The sequence below is a fragment of the Gossypium hirsutum genome, chromosome D06 (assembly GCF_007990345.1).
Source record: "Gossypium hirsutum isolate 1008001.06 chromosome D06, Gossypium_hirsutum_v2.1, whole genome shotgun sequence".
NCBI classification, from domain to species: Eukaryota; Viridiplantae; Streptophyta; class Magnoliopsida; order Malvales; family Malvaceae; genus Gossypium; species Gossypium hirsutum.
In genome coordinates, this window is record NC_053442.1 from 31,670,034 (window position 1) to 31,686,373 (window position 16,340).

At 33.6% G+C, this 16,340-nt stretch overlaps 1 protein-coding gene and 1 non-coding gene across 2 annotated transcripts; both read right to left on the minus strand.

Annotated features, from left to right (window-relative positions):
- Positions 1-223: 223 nt before the first annotated feature.
- LOC107901970 (dehydrogenase/reductase SDR family member 12) lies at positions 224-4,183 on the minus strand. Its single transcript, XM_016828168.2, has 10 exons — positions 3,982-4,183; positions 3,828-3,889; positions 3,301-3,420; positions 3,091-3,190; positions 2,842-2,922; positions 2,470-2,519; positions 2,191-2,341; positions 2,035-2,091; positions 797-918; positions 224-672 (listed from the first exon to the last, which is right to left on the minus strand). The coding sequence occupies exons 1-10, from the start codon at positions 4,048-4,050 to the stop codon at positions 474-476; spliced, it is 1,011 nt and encodes a 336-aa protein (XP_016683657.1). The 5' UTR covers positions 4,051-4,183; the 3' UTR covers positions 224-473.
- Positions 4,184-12,716: 8,533 nt separating this feature from the next.
- On the minus strand, positions 12,717-12,823 carry LOC121218736 (small nucleolar RNA R71). Its single transcript, XR_005915213.1, has one exon. It is a non-coding gene; the product is annotated as a small nucleolar RNA R71 (small nucleolar RNA).
- Between the last annotated feature and the right edge of the window lie 3,517 nt (positions 12,824-16,340).

Below are 16,340 nucleotides of genomic sequence, written 5' to 3' on the forward strand. Positions count from 1 at the left end.
TTCTCATTCTTTTGTATGATTTTTATCTTGTGAGGTTTGACATTTGTTTTTTAGGAAGTTCATCAGCTTTGCTCTTTGCTTGCATTTCAAGGAAATTTTCTTGGGAAAATTTTTATTTTAGAACATCTGTTTCTATGAACATATAAAAAGGAGTACAAACAGCTTATTGAAGATTCCTGAGAAAGAAACTTTGCATCATTTGAATATTCCTTTAGCCAAATGCTACTGAACTGGCTGTCCTATTTCTTGATTGTAGAAAAAGATTCTTCTTTTTCGCTATAGCTGAATTTGATATACAGTTCCTTTCAAAGTGCCCATTCTAAACCAATGCACATATGGAAAAGCATTATAACATAAAGCTGATTATCCTTCCTATGAGCTAAAGATACGTATAAACAGCATAACGCAGAAGCAATATGCAGCAAGCAGATTCCTGGAACAATTTGGGGTTGGGAACTAATGTTTTTTTGAGACTATACCAAGGAACGTAGAGTGTCGTAAATGGAGTCTATGATTGCATGAGACTGCCTTGTAGCTGCGAACTTTAAGTGTTTAGGAGCTTCTGCTCTATCAAAATAGAAACCACCAGATACCAGTTTCTCTTTAGGCTGTAAAGCCAACCATATAACTGTGTCCGCACCTTCTTCACTAGTTCTGAGCTTTCCCGATAACCTGCAATGAATTTGCAAAGGTAAAAAGGTCAAGATAAAAACTGAAAAAGGAATCATTGTGTCATGTATTGGACAAAGATGAGTAGGAGTAGTCGAGTTGCTGCTTGGAAGAAGAAACAACTCACCATTTGTTAAAATCAGGTAAACTTTTAGCTACTCCAGGTGTCTCAGCCCAGCCCGGGTGCATTGAGTAAAACCCAATTCCTTTGTTCTTGTACATCTCAGCCCACTTTTCAGTTAGTGCTACCTAAGAAAAAATAGCAACAAGGTTTAGACATTTCTTCAAGGGCTAGCTGCCTAGTTTGGGATGTGAAACACAGAAAACAAGCTTGGCATCCTGAGGTCTATCATTTGTTATACAAGATCAACTTTGAAAGACAATCATGACAGTGTATTATGAACTTTAGAGAACAGATTCCATATTGGCAGAGGTGCAGTAGAGAAAGCTCCCTGAATGTCATGATTTGAATTTCTCTATTTATAGGGTTAAGCCCCATAAAAGAATAACCTGAGAGGCGGTGTTTACCAATCCTAATGACTACCGAACTTTCTACCTCTCCCCCCCCCCCTCTGGTTAAGTAACTTACATATTACTAATCAATACCTGGAAATAACAAAGCCTATATTGAAAACATTACCATCTTAACAAACAAATATGCAAACGTGTGGACCCAAATATATGTGGTGCACAAAATCCATGAGTTCCACCAGGCACCATATAAGGGCAGTGTGGAAGATACACAAAGTTCTACGGTAAAGATGGGTGCAAGATTTTCCTTTTGTCATGTTTGGTAAACAAGAGGTCTATGAAGCGTACAGTCAGAAAATCATACAGTAAAGTTTTTCCCCTTTTACATGTTCAATAAACCAGTGGCCCATCAAGCATGCAGCAGGGTTACATTCTTTATGTCATACTTTCTTGGCATATTGAGTTTGACAATGGAAAAATAATAAACGTTGCAGCCATATCTAACCCAGTTAGGAAATTAATTGTCTGAAATGCATTTCTTTTCATGCCAATAAAAGAAAATCAACCAAATTAGTTTCGTCCAGAAGAGTTAGCTAGATATGTCCATATGATTCAAAATGTTGTTGCACTTTGCAATTAGAGTAAGAAAATGAAGATCATACATCACATTGACATTACAGGAGAATCGCAATAAAAGCCTATGACCTAATATCAATAATATCCTTTTTTTCCTAATCTAAAATTCGGTAAGTTAGACAGTGATAGTTCAATTTAGTTGAATGATTGGCAATATATTACCAAATCTAATGTAATATCTAAAATGTTATTTCAGCAAAAAAGAATAATAACTTTTTGATAACTTCTAGCAGTAGAAAAGCTATCAACTTAGCTGACCTGAACTCGCTTGTTCCTAGCATATTGCTCTGCCCCACTAAATTTTCCATCACTAAACTGCAGTTACAATGAAAGGAGAATTCATAAGTATCCATTAATTCAACTAGCGCTATAGCTAGGGGTTTAGGAATGGACCAAGACAAGTAAAACAACTACCTGTAGATCACTGGTCAAGGAAGTAGTATACATTCCACCAGATGAAACTGTTATGACTCGAGCATCAGGAGAAGCTATCTCCAGCAAAGGCAACATTAATTCTGTTGTGGCATAAGTGCCCAATACATTGACAGCAAAGTTCAACTCAAATCTGGAGGCACATTGGAAATAAGAAAGACAAGACATCAAATAGTTTTTTCTATTCTTTTCCTCAGTTTTAATGAAGGAACAGAACACATGATGTATCGAATATTTTTGTCGTTAAAGTGAAAAGCACACCCTTCAGATGTCGTAACTCGTTTCTGCTCCATCAGTCCAGCATTGTTGACCTGAAGGAAATAAAATTTAAAAAGAAGAAAATCATAAGCGTTACATGATACAGCAATGGTTTAGCAGAATGGCAGGCTACTCTTAAATAAATGTTATCCCTTTCTCATTAAATATTGGAACAGAAGACGATCCCAGTCTATATAAAGTTACCAACTGAACAAAGACAAGTGTTTCGGAATGGTAGACAAATATATACAACCAGATATTGAAGAAAAGTACTAGTTATTTAGAACTTAAATGATGCCACCCAATTCTAGCTGTAGAACAACTACTATTTCTTGGAGGAAACTTTAACTAGTAATAAGCAAAATAGAACTTTACAAGAACATGAACCGGAACATCCTTTGAAGAGAACCTGGATGCAAATGACTTGATCTCGCTGATGGACGAAAGATCACAAACCTGCAAGCTATACTTTATAAGCAATTTAAGACTGAAACATTGTAGATAAATTATAAACCATAAAACTGTAAACAGGTAAGGGCTTAATTTATGAAAATTCCAAAGAAACAAGCTTTTCAGAATCCATCATGGAAAACAAGAGATTAGCAAGGAATAGATGATAATTACTTCCAAATGAACATTTGGATTGCCAGTTGAAGACTGAATTTTAGAAAGAGCGGTTTCTCCCTTCTCCTTGTTACGACACACCATATAGACAGTTGCTCCACTGCGGTAAACATCATGATAACATGAACAAAAAGGAAAACAGAATGCAGGTACATGCAAGTTTATTTTTAATAAATCAAACAAGCAAAAAGGTCAGAAAATAATCAACACCATGATGCAAGAGCCTCAGCAGTAGCAAAACCAATGCCAGCATTTGCTCCTGTGACCACGCAGTTCTTCCCCTCTATTCGTATTTCCATATCTTCGGGTTTGAATTTCTTGGAGTGTCCCCTGAAAATCAAAGAATATCTTAAAGACAATATACAATAATGTCAAAAGATCATTTCCTAGTACTTAATCTTTGATGAGCAGAGCGCTGGCTTCTTTGACCAGTACTGAGAAACCAATATTAGGCGACAACTAGTGAAGATACGCGCCGACAAAAAACAAATAACTTAAACCCAAACTCACAGAGTCAAGAAAATGTGCAAGTGTCAGAGATATTTTCTGAACACCTATATTAGCTTTGATTATTATTATTGAAGGATTCAAACTTGAGTTCTTATAATTTCAATTATCAAGTTATAAGAAAAACTATTTATTCCATCAGCAGAAAAGGAATAAATATGCATAAAAGCGCCAATTTTGCTCCATAAAAAAGGACAAGGTTTTGCAAGAGGGGCAACAAGTGAACTTACAAGAAGCCATTTCTGGTGAAATTCAAGTAACCATAAACTCCAAATGCAGATGCCCGCCAAGTCTTGTAGACAAAGCAAAAAATAAAATCAGTAAGCCCCCAAGACAAAGGATAAGTTTTAACAACAATAATAAATGAAAAGGGGAAGTGATTACCTTCAGAAGGAACATGATTAGTGCTGTGATGGATATGTGAAATTCAAAGTGCAAAGTTGCATTTTTCATTTGTTTTTAAATTCTTACATTGTAGATAGGAGCCCTTGAAATTGGTTGTGTTTGTCGTCTGTTGTTTTGCCACGTTGCTAAATATATTGCCGTTAGATGCTCTGCTGTCTGAACCAGTTGGAGGATCGGGAATTGATTAGCATATTGACTCGAATAAAGGCATTGAGCTAGTTGATTAGTAACAGGTGACTCTAGAAATTTGTTTTTAGGAGTTAAAAAGAATAAATTGTAATTTTTATAATAGTAAATTAATAATTTTTAAAACATTAAATTAAAATTTTATCATTTTTAGGGGAGTTAAATTGTAATTTTACTTTTATTAATTTAAAATTTTAAAGTGTCAAAATGTAAAATTTTTCATTTTAGGGAGGTCGGGGCCACTGTCAGCCCCCGAGATTCACCCATGATTAGGAAATCAGTACAGATCGGTTAAATCAAAAAAAAAATTGATCGAGCTTAAACCAGATTTTTAAATTTTTATTTTTAAAATTTTTAAAATTATTTATTTAATCAAACTGAAAAGACATGTTGGATTAACGAACCGGTGGCCCTGACCAATCCGATCACCAGTCCGATTCTGAAAATATTGATTTTTGGTACATTATACTTAAAAGAAAGAATCCAAGTCCAAATTTTGAAGATAATATTATTGAAATGAGTGGTCACAAATTTCATGAATAAATCGTAAAATAGACATGAAAATAAAAAAAGATCTTTAATTTAACTAATTTTAAATTCGTGCTATCAAGATCGGAAAAAAGATCGTGTTATCAATGCAATAATTAATTATAAATTTGATGACACAACAATATTTAAAAAAATATTTAATGCAAATGTATAGGAACTGTTTTCTTATTTGTGCATCTCATGGGTGTATTTTATTTAAAAATTAGTTTTAATCTTAAAAATCATGTCAATTTGTTAAAATTTGAAAATAAAGTAAATTTAAATAAAGGAAAATTATATTCATAGTCACTTAATTATTATTATTTTTACCATCCAATTAAGAAAAGTTATAAAACAATCACCTAATTATTCAATTTTGTCTTTTTTGATCATCAGCTTGCTAATGGTGACAACTTTTAAAATTGACATAGTAACAACTTTAACCTTCAACATTTGTACATGTATCAATTTAGTCTTGATTCTAAAAATTCAAACCCTCAACATTTACACATGGCGTAATTTAGTTTTTTTTTTCTTGTTTTTTCTTTTTGCAAACTTGATTTTCTTTGTAACACTTTCACCTAAAAAGCTAAAAACAACAAAATTGAATAGCTAAATTTGATTGAAAATATATAAAAAAATTGAAGCACCCATAAATCCAAGATAATAATTTTCATATTTTCTTATTCTTTTAATATTAACCCTCAATGTCATAAAGAAAATTAAAACTGAAAAAAAATTACATAATGTATAAAGTTAACCATCTTTGCTCATTTAGCTAGATCAGTGAATACTTTTAAGTTTATGCGAAACTAGTTAAACTCAAAGCTCATCTCTTATTCCCCAAAAGAACTGCCTGAAGCTTTCTTCTTCAATTGGTGCCAGTTCGAGATCATACTTGCTAAGTAGCAAGAACTCTCATTCATAGTCGACTACTAGCATTATCACCTTGTTTCAACATCATAAATTCTTGTTTTCAATCTTCTAGATATAGTTCGCTGACATATTTCTTTTTGAACTCCTAATAAAAGAACATCCAATCAATCTAATCAGCTAGCACATGTCAAGTGAAGGTTAGCCAGCATTATATGTCTAATCTTTTAGAAGTGATACCAACAAGTAACACACTCAGGCGATGAACATTCTAACTGCTATGGAACTCACTTGGTTGGCTCTAACCAGTTCTCAGCTAAGGAAAGGTCAACACCTTTCAATCCCTTAAATTCAATTGCTTAATATTTTCGTAACTCTTATATTGTGGTTCGTTGGGATACAGCTATCAACGCAACTTGCGGAGCAGCTCTCGCATATCAATTAAACAATTTAGGCAAGCTATTAAATTCAACACTTAATTATAATATGTTATTTAATCAATTCCGTGAATTAAATGAGCCTACCAAAGCTTTTACGAAGAATCGATGTTAACGGAGGACTAAAATGTAAAATTTTCAAATTTACCGAGTTGACGACGCGACGTTAAGGGAATCATGTTACGACATTGAAGGTAGAAGCTCAACATCGTGACTTCAATAGAGGATATTGCGACTTTGGAGAACAGGGGGTATTGTCGAAAAAATGGAGCAGGGGATGTCGCAACGTTACACTCTAAGGAACTCACCTTGCGACATGTAACATCCCGATTTAGGGCCTAGTCGGAACAATGGTTTCAGGACCACAAATCTGACGAGAAAAAAAATTATTATCATTATATTTTTATGGCCTACGATTTTATGGAAAGATTTTGTGAAATTTTCATTCGAAAATTTTGAAGAAATGGGCACTCAATTTAGTCAGAAGGATTAAATTGTAAAAAGAACAAAAGTTGAGTTCTACATGCTAGAGGTGTCCAATTATTATGAAATTTTAAATTGGAGGTCTTTAAATGGAAATTATACCATTGGTTAAATTGTGGACAAAAATGGACATGAGATAAGTGAACTAGGATATTTTTAAGTGAAGGGTATTTTAGTCATTTAGTTATTAAAATGAATTAAAAACAAAATTAAAAGCCAATTTTTATCCATCTTCAAGATAGGGCCGAATTTTACAAGGGGGAAGCCATAGTTAGGGTTTTCAAGCTTCCAAGCTCCATAGTAAGTGATCTCAAGCCCCGTTTTTAATGTCCTTTACGTTTTTAGAGTCATGGTAATTTGATTTAGCTTATTCTAGCAGTAATTTAACCTAGGGTTCATATTTGGAAAAATACCCATAGGTGAAATGTATTTATTTTGATCTTTTATGGTAGACTATGAAGCTTGAAATTATGTTAAATAACTTTTGCTAAGCGATTTTAAGTGAAAACGAGTAAAACGTCATAATCGGTAAAAATACCTAATGTTCATAAGTAAGTGTTAGAGTGGGAATTTGATATTACCATAGAAGGGAAAAATGTTCAGCATGTCATAAAACATAAGAATAAGAGATGAAGTTTAATTTCCGAGCTTTGGGACAAAAGTGGAAATATGCAAAAGTTTAGGGGTAAAAGCATAATTTTGCCAAAATTGAGTCGATGACTGTTTTGATAAATGTGAATATTAAACAAGTTAAATTTGATATTATAGATCAAGAATAACGTGGAATCAATCTCAATCGGGGAAAGGAAAAGATCGTAGACTAAATTGCAAAATTACTATATTTTGCACCGAGGTAAGTTTGTATGTGAATAATGCATTGTTTTAATTTTATTTAATATATTGTTGAGATATGATTGAATATAGAATAAATATTTGATGTAGATTACAAAAATGTGGTTAAATTTGAAAAAGTTGGTAAAATGTTGTAAAATAAGGTTCCTGATTGAACACTCGGATTAGATTGGGATTCATTGAATGTAAGGGGTTGCTAAGTGCAGATTCCCCGAAACTCTGATCAAAAAGGGGTTTCTAAGTGCAGATTCTCCGAGGGGTTGCTAAGTGTTGATTCCCCGAATTATTGATTCTAAAGGTGGTTGCTAAGTGCTGATTCCACCGTATCCTTGATTGTGAAAGGGGTTGTTATGTGATCATTCCCCGTATCACTGAATATAAGGTGGTTGCTAAGTGCTGATTCCACCGAGTAACGGTTAATATTCCGAAGTGTTCATAGGGGAAATTGGACAAGTGAAAGTACATGTGAAATGGATAAGATTACTGATGAATATTGGGTTCGAATCGACCCTTGAGTAAGATGATATGAAGTATTAAAACTATTAAAGAGTAATTTTAGAAATAAAACAGTTTTAAACAACAACAGTTGTGTAACTTTGAAAACTTACCAAAAATGGTGGAAATTGAATTAGAGATTTTATAAGATATGAAATTAAAGCTGAATGAGCCTATTTTCACATAAAGGAAACAGAATAGGTAAAAGAGTTAAATATTTGAGATATTTGAATTTTAGTGAGACAGGGTCAGAATGATTTGGAAATCCCCTGTCCTGAGTTTGGAAAATCATTAAAAATTGTAAAAAAATAATTATGGTTTGTAATTTACATGGTTAAATTTCTAAATGAGTCTATTTGTAAGATAAACAAATTGGAACATCATTTGAATTCTTTATAAAGAGATAATTAATTTTTAGTGAAGAGGGGTCAGAGCTATCAAGCAGTGAAATAGGGGAAATTTTAAAGAATAAACTGTACTAATTGGCTAAACCAAAAATTCTTAAAATTTTATGGTAAGAATATATATGAGTATAGTTTTAGGAAAAATTTACGGATCTTATTTTGGAGTTTCGTAGCTCTAGATAAAAATGATTTAGTGACTGTGACGCGAATAAACAGCTTGCTGGAACTTGAATAAATAGTGAATTTATGTGTGATTAAGATTATATTATCTATGGAAACATGCTAGAAACTTGTTTATTAATCACATACTTAATTACTAAGCTATATATTTACTCCTATTTCTTTTCCCTTGTTTTATAGTGTTACCAGTTCAGCTTGGAATTCGAAAATAGCCGGGAACTCATCTACACTATCCACAACTTTTGGTATTTTGTAATCAATATTTCTAAATTATGGCATGTATAGAAGACTTGATTTTGATGTTATATGTTACAAAGTATTTAGCCTAAATGTTAGTATATGTTATTTGATAAATTATTTTATACAATGTTAATCATGATACTTAAAATGTTAAGTATGATTTAAATATATTTGAGAATATAAATGTTGGTTGAAACATTGGAACTGGCTAGGTTACGATCTGAAAATTTGCAAGTGAGGTTACATATTTATAAAGGGGATTATGTCAAAATTTGTGTTAAAAAAAATCTCAGTTGGAACGATAACAAGTGTTTGTGTTCTAGTAATACCTCATACTCTGTTCTGGCGGGGAACACGGGTAAGGGGTGTTACACGACATCAGAGGACTGTAGTCGTGACACCTCTTACTGGCAAGTTCACATCGTGACGTTGAAGGTATGTCTTCGCGATGTTACCTACTGAAATTACAACATATTTGAGCATTACATCACAACAACTTGATACATAAGATCATTAAATTTATCTAAGTCCATATAAGTCCTATGCTTCATACATATATACATTTTCAATTCATATGCTTATAATCAAATAATTTTTTTTTCATCCAAGGTACCAAAATGACAATTCACAACATAAAATTGAATCAACCTTAGGTACATGCCACTTATTGATAATGAAATGAGACTATACAAACTTACTGAATTAAGAGCTACGATCTGGATAATACTTCACTCCTCGGGACCTTGAGATCTACTAATACCTGTGCATTGAAAAAAACCCGTATATTGAGCAATAAAGCTTAGTGGTACTTCCATGATTCAAGTAAATAATATGATAAACATAACATGACAAGAATGCAATCAAAATATTATTAGTTTCTCTACAATTCAAATTATCATTCATGTCTCATGTACCAAATTCATGTCAAACTACATTTAGCATATCACATATATACCATCTTATACTTTCTATCATCATACCACATTCTCATATATGTCACAACATATCACAATTTCATTTATTTTTCTTATTACTATCTTGAATCCTCTTATTCGTTTTACATTCATATCGGCCCTCAGAGCTCGTTTGTAATTAGTTCACATGATGTTTCACTTTTTATCGATTTTCACATTCAATAAACATATATGGTATACCATTTTCAATTAATATTTCATATCAACCATCATTTGGAAGTTTATGTTTTATGATCCTTATTAACCGGACAATGACTCAAGATGGATACATAGATCATCCAACCATCACACCTATATATCTAGCACCCAGTGCCTCATCAAAATGTCCAAAGTATAAATTACACTCTATGCCCCATTAGTATAACTGAAGTAAAGTGTACTCCGCACCTCATCGGAAGTTTGAAGTATAATATGCGCTCTACGCCTCATCGGTATAGATCAAAATATAATCCTATACACTAATCTTATGTCATGCCAACTATACCCGACGTTGGTCGAGACAATTAATAAGGTAACGAATGAATCAATACATGTATGTGTAAACGGAAAAATATATAGGATTTTTCCTATATAATTTATCACCTTTTTACTTAAAATTGTTGTTAAAACCAAGTAATTGTTTAATAAATTAATGAAATATGTGAAAATATGAAATTAGGACATAAAATTATTAAAATGTGATTTTATGTTTTATTATATAGTTTTCATATATAAAATGACTTATTTTATATTATTTTAAGCATATTATATTTTTAAGCTGTGAAGTGGGCCACGCATGATTAAATTAAATAATAAAATATAATGTTATATTTTAATAATTCATTTTAAATATTTCATTAATAAAATTGGGTTTAATTAATTAATTATATTGATTAATTAAAGTGGTTAAATTAATTCATTTGGTCCTCTAAACTACCTGCTATTTTTGACAAGTCTGAGAGTTTTCTTCTAATTGCAAAACCATCCAAAGTGGGGAACAAGTCAACCCAATTTTCAGCTACACATAGCTGATTATAGACCAATTTTTGGTTTAATTACATAAGGCCCTTGAAAAGTTAAAGAAATCAGAGGTTTACCTGAAGATTTGCTGGAGACCGAGTCTTAGTCCTGAGTTGTTGTGGCATTCAAATTGACCAAAAATCAAGGAAAATCAGCCACGTTTCCTCAATTTATGGCCGGCCACTCTTGGAGGAGGTTTCAAAGGATGCACAGTCCTAATTTTAGCAAATTACCTCCCTTGCCTCACCTATAAATAAGAGCTCATTTCTCACTTTTTTAGGCATCCCTCATCCCTCATCCATCATCCCTCTCATCTCTCATCCTCTCTCCCAACTCTCTTAGATATCACGCCTATCATCATCCTTGCATAAGGATTTTAGCAAATTAGCCTCTTAAAAAGCCCTTGGTCAGCCACCTTGGAGAACCATCAGCAAAGGAGCAACGCAAAGAAGCGAAGGAGCCTCGTCAGTCAGAGTCTTGGGTGACAGCCACTGTGAATTGGGTTTAATCTTTCTTTCCTTTAATTTAATTTAAATATGTTTGCTATGAGTTCTATGTTATTGTTTACAACAATGATAGCTTAATTTTTATTTAAGCTAGGATGATTATTTTGATTAAATAATATTTATGTGATTCATGTTTATAATGTTTGTGCCTCAATCGATCATGTTTTCAATTAAAATCAAGTCTGTATTTCGTTCATACGTGATTGAAATGCACCTAAATTAGCTAAACAATCCTAACTAGACGACGGCCAATGGACGCATAATTGAAATGTGCATGCTTAATTTAGATCCTAACCCGATTAAATTGTAGGTTGCATAACAACCCTAACCAGGCTCTGTTATCTGCATAGTTTGTAGATTTGTGTGATTAAATTGTTTCAAACCTAACACGTCCCTGCTACCTCACATGAATGCTAAGATACCCTTAGTAAATAAGAATCAGTAAAATGCGTATTTACTAAGTAAAGGATTCCGAAAGGACCTAATTTGGTTTCCAAACTCATGAAAGATCGAGTTGCTATGGAATGTTTTTCCGAATATTATTAAGCATGACGATAATAAATTAAGTTTAATTAAAGTAACTGTCCTAGTTTATTTATGTTATAATTGTTACAAATTGTGTTAAATTTTGCTAAAATCTATTTCATTTATATAGTTTGCATATTACGATAATTTACATTAGAGATCATTGTATCTAGTTTATACCACTTCTCAACTATATTTTGTTTTTATTTTTCAAATTGTTAATATAATTTTAAAAATTAAGTGACTTAACACAAATACAATCCCCGTGGAAACGATAACTCGATACTTACTTATTACTTGATAACGACTGTGTACACTTGCACAAACTCGAGCATTACAAGTTTTCGACACCGTTGCCGGGGATTGTCAACTATTGCCATAGTCATTTTTTTCGTGAAATTATTTATTGTCAATTTGATTTATTTCTAACATTATTAACTTATTCTTTTTAATTTTTATGATTTTCTTCTCAGGTGTTTATGAGCATAGATCGAATTATCGATTTCCTTCCTATAGACCCTGAAATTGAGAGAACTTTCAGACAAAAAAGATGTGAATGAACAACTCAAAGACAAGTCGAGATGGACCTTGGAAATCAGAATCAAGACCAAGGTAATGAAGCAGATTATGTACGAAATCCTATCCACATTACCGATGATAGGGATCGATGCATTAGACAATATGCTGTGCCACTTTTTAGTGAGTTAAACCCAAGAATTAGAAGGCTAGATATTGAGGCAACTCGGTTTGAATTGAAACTAGTGATGTTTCAAATGCTACAAATGGTCGGCCAATTTAGTGGTATGCCCACGGAAGATCCACATCTCCACCTTCGATTGTTTATGGAGGTGAGTGATTCATTCAAGATAGCCAGTGTGACTAAAGACGCACTGAGGTTGAAGTTGTTTCCGTACTCGTTGCGAGATCGAGCACGACTATGGCTCAATTTATTGCCACCAAGTTCCATATCTACATGGCAAGAATTAGCAGAGAGATTTTTGGTTAAGTATTTGCCACCTAGCAAAAAATGCTAAGTTGAGGAACGAGATCACAACTTTCCAGCAATTGGATGATGAGTCTTTGTTTGAGGCTTGGGAGCGATTCAAGGAGTTACTTCGTAAGTGTCCTCATCATGGGATTCCTCATTGTATCTAGTTGGAGACATTCTATAATGGTCTCAATGCACATACAAGATTGATGGAAGATGCTTTCGCGAATGGTGCAATTTTGTCTAAGTCTTATAATGAGGCTTATGAGATCATCGAGACGATCACGAGTAATAACTATCAATGGCCAACAAATCAAACAACTTCAGGAAGACGTGTAGCCAGAGTTCATAAAGTTGACTCTCTCACTTCGTTCTTGGCTCAGGTATCGTCTATTTTCTCTATGTTAAAACAGTTAACCACTAATAGTATTAATAATTTTACAGCTCAACCACCAAGTCCATTTAAAGTAGTTTCTTGTGTGTACTATGGGGAAGGTCATTCTTTTGAGAATTGTCCATTTTAGCTAATTTAGCTAACTTTAATTTAACTTTAATTTAACCTTTGCTGTCCCAAACATGGTCTTACATGGGATCTCATTCCCCTAATGTCATGACATTTGTATTCGATACATTCCTAATGATTCAACGAGACATTTTAACACTAATTCTCTCTCATCTCATTCTTGAGTCAACATTAAATAATTTCATAAAATAAGTAGACAATTGCTGAAAAAAACAAAATTAATAAAAATTATTAAAATATTGCATTTATTTACTATAAGCTTACCTCGGTACAAAATACGATCAAATCTAACAACTTAGTCCTCAACCTTTTTCTTTCCCCGGTCTAACTCCAAATTTAGTTCCTTTTTATCTATAATAGCAAATTTAGCTTATTTAATACTCACATTAATCAAAACAGTCCTTGACTCGAACTTTGGCAAATTTATGATTTTGCCCTTAAAATTTTGCATATTTACACTTTTGCCCCAAAGCTCAGAAATTAAACTTCATCCCTTATTCTTATGTTTTATGATATGCTGATCATCTTTCCCTTCTATGGCAACATCAAATTCCCACTCTAACATTACTTATGAACATTAGGTATTTTTACCGATTATGTCGTTTTACTCGTTTTCACTTAAAATCGCCTAGAAAAAGTTGTTTAACATAATTTCAAGCTTTATATTCTACCATAAAACATCAAAATAAACACATTTCACCTATGGGTATTTTTTCAAATATGAACCCTAACATGAATTAATGGTAGAATAAGCTAAATCGAGCTACTAGGACTCTAAAAACGTAAAAAAAAACATTAAAACGGGGCTTGAATGCACTTACTATGAGCTTGAGAAAGAGAAGAAACCCTAACTATGGAGTCTTTTGAAGTTTCAGCCCTTATGGAAGAAGATGAGCACATTTTGCCATATTTTTCCCTTTTAATTCTTTTTATTCTCAAATGACTAAAATGCCCTTCATTAAAACTTTAGTTATTTTTATCTATACATGCCCATTTTTGTCCATGAAAATATAATGGTCTAATTACCATTTAAGGACCTCTATTTCAATTATGCACTTCTATTAAATCTTTTATCATCTAAAGCTCGTATTTACCCACTTTTGCAATTAAACCCAAATATGCAATTCAGACATGCAATCGCTGAAATTTCTTATCGGTATTCTAACACATGCATCCAATCAATTGATAAATCATAAAAATTAATCACAATAAACTTTTCTATCTCAGATTCATGGTTTTTCAACCATTGTTCCGTTTAGGCCATATTTCGAGATGTTACATTTCTCCCCCTTTAGGAATTTTCGTCCCCAAAAATCTTACCTGTGAAGAGATTTGGTCTAACACCCCAAACCTAGCCTAGGAGTTATGGCCGAATCTGGCGGTGTCACATTGAGGTGTTTAGCGTAAAACTTGTTGTCATTGAAATCTTTAAAATCAATTAATCATTTTGTTATTAAACAGTGATTCCAAAACGGGTTGTTCATTTCCAAGCGTGCATCATTAAAAGCTAATCACTTTTAAAAAGTTATAAATTTTCCAAAATCTCATTTATTGCAGAAGTTTTTTTATTGAAATGTTGCGAAAACGCGGTGTCTTTGAAAATAGTTACCTTTTGAAAACCCGTCTTTTTCTACAACTAGCAGTTTATATCAAACTAAATAAATAAAAACCCCAATTTAAAGTTTAAAACTTTAAAGAGGCCTTTTTACATAAAAATACCCAAATTCAATTATTTATAAATCAAAGGCTAAAAACGAAAGCTGATGCGGTTGTGTGGCCATCATCGAGTCCCTCGTAGCACAGACCCGCCTAACACTGGGGATTACCTGTACAGTTAAACAGAGGGCTGAGTTTACGAAAACTCAGTGTGTAATCCCCTAATAAGCCAACATTCAATTAAACAGTAGATAAATGCAGTTTGGGCCTCAGCCCATTACAGTAACAGTCCAGTTCAGTGTGGGCCTAAACCTTTTCCCGTAACAGTAAACAATTGGGCTTGAGCCTATCATAATGCCAGTAATCAGTAGGGCCTTTGCCCAATTTCAGTAATAGTATCAGTGGGGCCTTGGCCTATAACAGTAACAGATATCAGTCATGCAGTGAATAGTATGTAATACCATTAATCAATGCAGTAACAATACAAAATCATTAATCAGTGCAGATATGCAGTTATAAATCCTACCCAATCCAGCCTCTACATACCACTCCGTCCCACCAAACACACCATGTGGGGATCAAATCGACCCACCCAGCTAGACACACCAAGATTAGCACCGGTTGCGGCACTAAACAGTATTATAGCAAAGCCGCCAGTAAAATAAACGACATATAGCCATTAGTAGGTCTACAGTCATCTTTGGCAACCCGTGCAACCTTATTAGTATGGTACACTTCCTCCAAATATAACAACACATCCCCATACAATATATCGTGACATAATATCATACGTGTATGCAAAATGTCATGCTCAATCATAGTCAGACATATCGTAGAGCAAGCCAGTCATATATGACATAAGGCCATACAATCATTTCATCTCCTAAGGGTATAACAGTGATTTTACCCTATGGGGGTATTTCGGTCATTTTACCCTATGGGGGTATTTCGATCATTTTACCCTATGGGGGTATTTCGATCATTTTATCCTATGGGGGTATTTCGGCTATTTTACACTATAGGGGTATTTCGATCATTTTATCCTATTTTGGGGTCTCGATATAGATATCGACCTCTCGAAAGGTCCACAGTCACCTTGAGCGACTCAGGTAACCTAAATGGTCATAACAATGTAAATAGGCCTAAGGCCCATTACTCAGCCCAAGTGGGCCCACTCGCTTATGCGGCCCGTTCAGCCTAGATTTCACCACGGCTATGAGATTTATATAGCCCAGTCCAGTATTTGCCACAAATCGTGGATTTCATCCGTGTAAGGCCCACGAGCCCATTTAGCCCACACGGCTCATTTCGGCCCAACGTGGCCTATTACGGCCTAAGCCCATAAAAATGTTCATGGAGGCCTCCACAACCTATCGCCCTTGATTCGTGGGTTTGGCTTACCACACGAGCGATCGCACGCTCGTACGGTCTCAAACGTCGTTTTTTCGGGTTTTCAGCTTTTGTCGTTCTACAGTTACAGTGGGGTGTT